The sequence below is a fragment of the Branchiostoma floridae genome, chromosome 13 (genome assembly GCF_000003815.2).
Source record: "Branchiostoma floridae strain S238N-H82 chromosome 13, Bfl_VNyyK, whole genome shotgun sequence".
NCBI classification, from domain to species: domain Eukaryota; kingdom Metazoa; phylum Chordata; class Leptocardii; order Amphioxiformes; family Branchiostomatidae; genus Branchiostoma; species Branchiostoma floridae.
The window spans coordinates 2062438-2065413 of record NC_049991.1 but is presented as its reverse complement, the minus strand read 5'-3'; the positions used below and the strand labels follow the sequence as shown (position 1 = coordinate 2065413).

General features: G+C 45.3%; 1 protein-coding gene across 2 annotated transcripts; it reads right to left on the bottom strand.

The window, feature by feature from the left end:
• Positions 1–229: 229 nt before the first annotated feature.
• LOC118429615 (C-type lectin BfL-2-like) lies at positions 230–2119 on the bottom strand. 2 transcript variants are annotated; one of them, XM_035840157.1, is made up of 3 exons: positions 1875–2119; positions 1041–1439; positions 230–917 (listed from the first exon to the last, which is right to left on the bottom strand). In XM_035840157.1, exons 1-3 carry the CDS (start codon positions 2113–2115, stop codon positions 907–909), a joined length of 651 nt encoding a protein of 216 aa, XP_035696050.1. In that variant the 5' UTR covers positions 2116–2119; the 3' UTR covers positions 230–906. The 2 variants fall into 2 exon arrangements, with proteins under 2 accessions (XP_035696050.1, XP_035696049.1); XM_035840156.1 differs by lacking the exon at positions 230–917 and having other exon boundaries at positions 933–1439.
• Positions 2120–2976: the final 857 nt, after the last annotated feature.

The following is a 2976-nucleotide window of genomic DNA, read 5'->3' as shown; positions in this document are numbered from 1 at the left end:
CCATGTACACCTACTCTCATAACTCACACTCAGCTCAACCGCAACACATTACAAGCACCATACCCTCTTGCCTCAGAAGGTGAGTGTCCAAAATCTGGATAACTAGTTTGTATGGAGCGGACTGATCCTCACGTTAACCGATATTTTTCTCACTACAGTCATCCCTGAGTAAGAGAGGCGGAGCCGCAGAGTTCCAGTTTACAACTTTTATTCAATCTGTCACACAGAAATATTTGATTAATGTGGCTTCTTAAGTGGTCCAGGCTCAAATGAGCACAGTCTACAAATTTAGAAGAACAGCAAGAAAATCTCTATGACTTGGTTCAGGCTTGTTATAAAGAAAATTCCATCACTACTTGCAGTTCTGGCATTGTACTTTTTTCGTACGTTTACTACAAGAAAAGGAATTCAGTATATTGTGAAAACAGTGAGGCTACGTATTAGTACTATTAGTGAAGTTGTGCTTACATTTTGTTTGTCCTGCCTGTTCAGCATTTTGTACGAAACGCACAAGAAACAGGCAGCACACTTGCTGCGGTCAAACAAGAAGCTTTTTTCTTTCTAGAGCGTTCTTCATGTAAATGAACTCCCGGCTAATGCGAAAACATTATGTAAACCACATATATATATATATAAATATGAAAACTAAGGCCCGTCCACGATTATACAATAGGTGATCCATTGCTTTGGTGCCAATTCATATTTTCTTCTTTTAGTTTTCTACTCGAATTTGAAACAGGTTCAGAGAACCACGTGCTGATTTCCTCTGTTATTATTATCCCAGGTTTGACAATTTGCTGGTTTTCTCTGTTGCTAAAATTCCAGGTTTCACGTTCTGCCGGTCAGTTTTCCTGCGGGTGGTCGGAGAGCAGCTGGACAGTGGTGGCCAGAGTTTTCGCCTGTCGCCTACGGACGTCCTGGAAAACATGAACATGACATGGTTTTAAACAAGAGTATCGATGGTCTAACGCCTTTAGTCCGGTGGATACCTGTTTAAAAGATGGAAGGGTGTCAGGAAATGGGAGGGTTATAAGAAGTACCTGGAACAACCTGGCATATGTAGTGCAACAGCGAGTCGCATGGTGCGTCGTTCCATGTACCTGTCCAGGGTACGCAGTAAGAAATACAATCTTCTTTGCCTCCCGAATTGTTTGGTTCTCCCGGACCCCAGTTGTTGTAGGTCCCAAGTGCAGAACCATCCACCCACTCAAAGCTTCCCTCTTCGCGCCGATCGTGCAGGCCGATCCAGGAGGACTCCCCGTCGCTCACGGTATTGGTATCGGTAGGAGACCAGGAAGGCGTTGGTCCCAGCGTCTCGGGCATGGCGAGGGTGCCGCCGTCTTCACCACAGGCCGCGGCCGCATCGCTAAAGTTCTTTGGTGTGTCGAAGGCATCGTAGCAGATCCCACGGAACACTGCGTAACGTTTAGGACAAGATGCTAGAAAAAAGTTTTGTATGATCAACAGACTAAGAAGAATTATATCTAGGTGACATAAAAAAGTAGCAAAAATCATTACACTTACTTAACCAGAAGATCATCATTTTGTGTGAGTTAGTAAAACGTTAGTAAAACGCTATGTCAAATCATACATGCACATATACACATGTAAGTACTTTATTAATGTAAATAATGGATTAACAATGCTACAATATGTACTTAACACAAATTATCCAATAGGCATAGGACTTTACAAAGATGCAGAACACAGTGACTGATGATGATAATGATGAGGCGTAGGAACGGTAGCCTTGGTACCATCCTGCGTAGTAACCGATGGTTCAATCTTTTTGCTTCCTACCCATGGTTACTCCGGAGGAATGCACCCAGGCTATGGTCGATATATTCTACAATAGACAGTATTGAATTACTTACCTGGTGACTTTGTATTAATCATCGCGTCAAGACGCTGCTCCAAGGCGGCGGTTCGGCTGCGCTCGCTGTCCAGGTCACGCTTCAAGGCGTCAACAGTGTTGGTCATTTCGTCTCGGTCGTACTTAAAAGCGTCAACAGTGGTGGACATGTCGTCTTGGTCGCGCTTCAAGGCGTCAACCGTGGTGAACAGTTGGCGTATGTCGTCTTGGTCGCGCTTCAAGGCGTCAACAGTAGTGGACATGTCGTCTAGGTCGCGCTTCAAGGCGTCCACAGTGGTGGACAGTTGGCGTATGTCGCCTTGGTTGCGCTTCAAGGCGTCCACAGTGGTGGATTGTTGGTGCATGTCGTCTTGGTCGCGCTTCAAGGCGTCAACAGTGGTGGCCAGTTGGTGTATGTCGTCTTGGTTGCGCTTCAAGGCGTCCACAGTGGTGGACAGTTGGCGTATGTCGTCTTGGTTGCGCTTCAAGGCGTCAACAGTGGTGGACAGTTGGCGTATGTCGTCTTGGTTGCGCTTCAAGGCGTCAACAGCGGTGGACATGCCGTTGTCTTGGCCCCTTTTTAAGGCGTCAACAGTGGTTGACAGTTGGACTATTTCCTGAAGACGAACATCAAATAACATATTTGAGAAATAGTTAAGAGAAAACAGCAACATGGTATGACATGATAGTCCCTTGAAAAGAACAACAGAAACAGCATAAAGATCGTATGAAAAATGTTTTTTGATGCAAAAGTGTTTACCTGTCTATTGATGAACGTCAGAGGGGCGAGCCCCACAGCGACCAGACTCAGCAGCAAGGCAATACCGGCGGCCATACAGCTGCTATGGCAGCAGATGAAGCTACAGAGAGTGCCGAGGCCGCTTGCTCCTCCCGGATACATGCGGTCTGTTAGAAGTAAACATATCTTCCGTAAATAGTTTCATCAGGTTGGTAGATCAATCGAACAGTCTTCTTCGTTTCACAACCTCTTTTTATTCTTCTGCAGGCGTTTCGGTGACTGTCTGTCACCTTCATCAGTGCAAAATGAAATATACTAACGTTAGTCGGTGCGATATGAACTATACAGTGCGAATCGAACTAAACCTATTGTGACGTAATTACTT

Coding starts and splice junctions, on each gene's coding strand:
- LOC118429615 (XM_035840156.1), bottom strand. CDS start 2,115: ATGTCCACTACTGTTGACGCCTTGAAGCGCGACCAAGACGACATACGC. Junction 1,440..1,874: donor GATTAATACAAAGTCACCAG/GTAAGTAATTCA, acceptor ACTTTTTTCTAG/CATCTTGTCCTAAACGTTAC.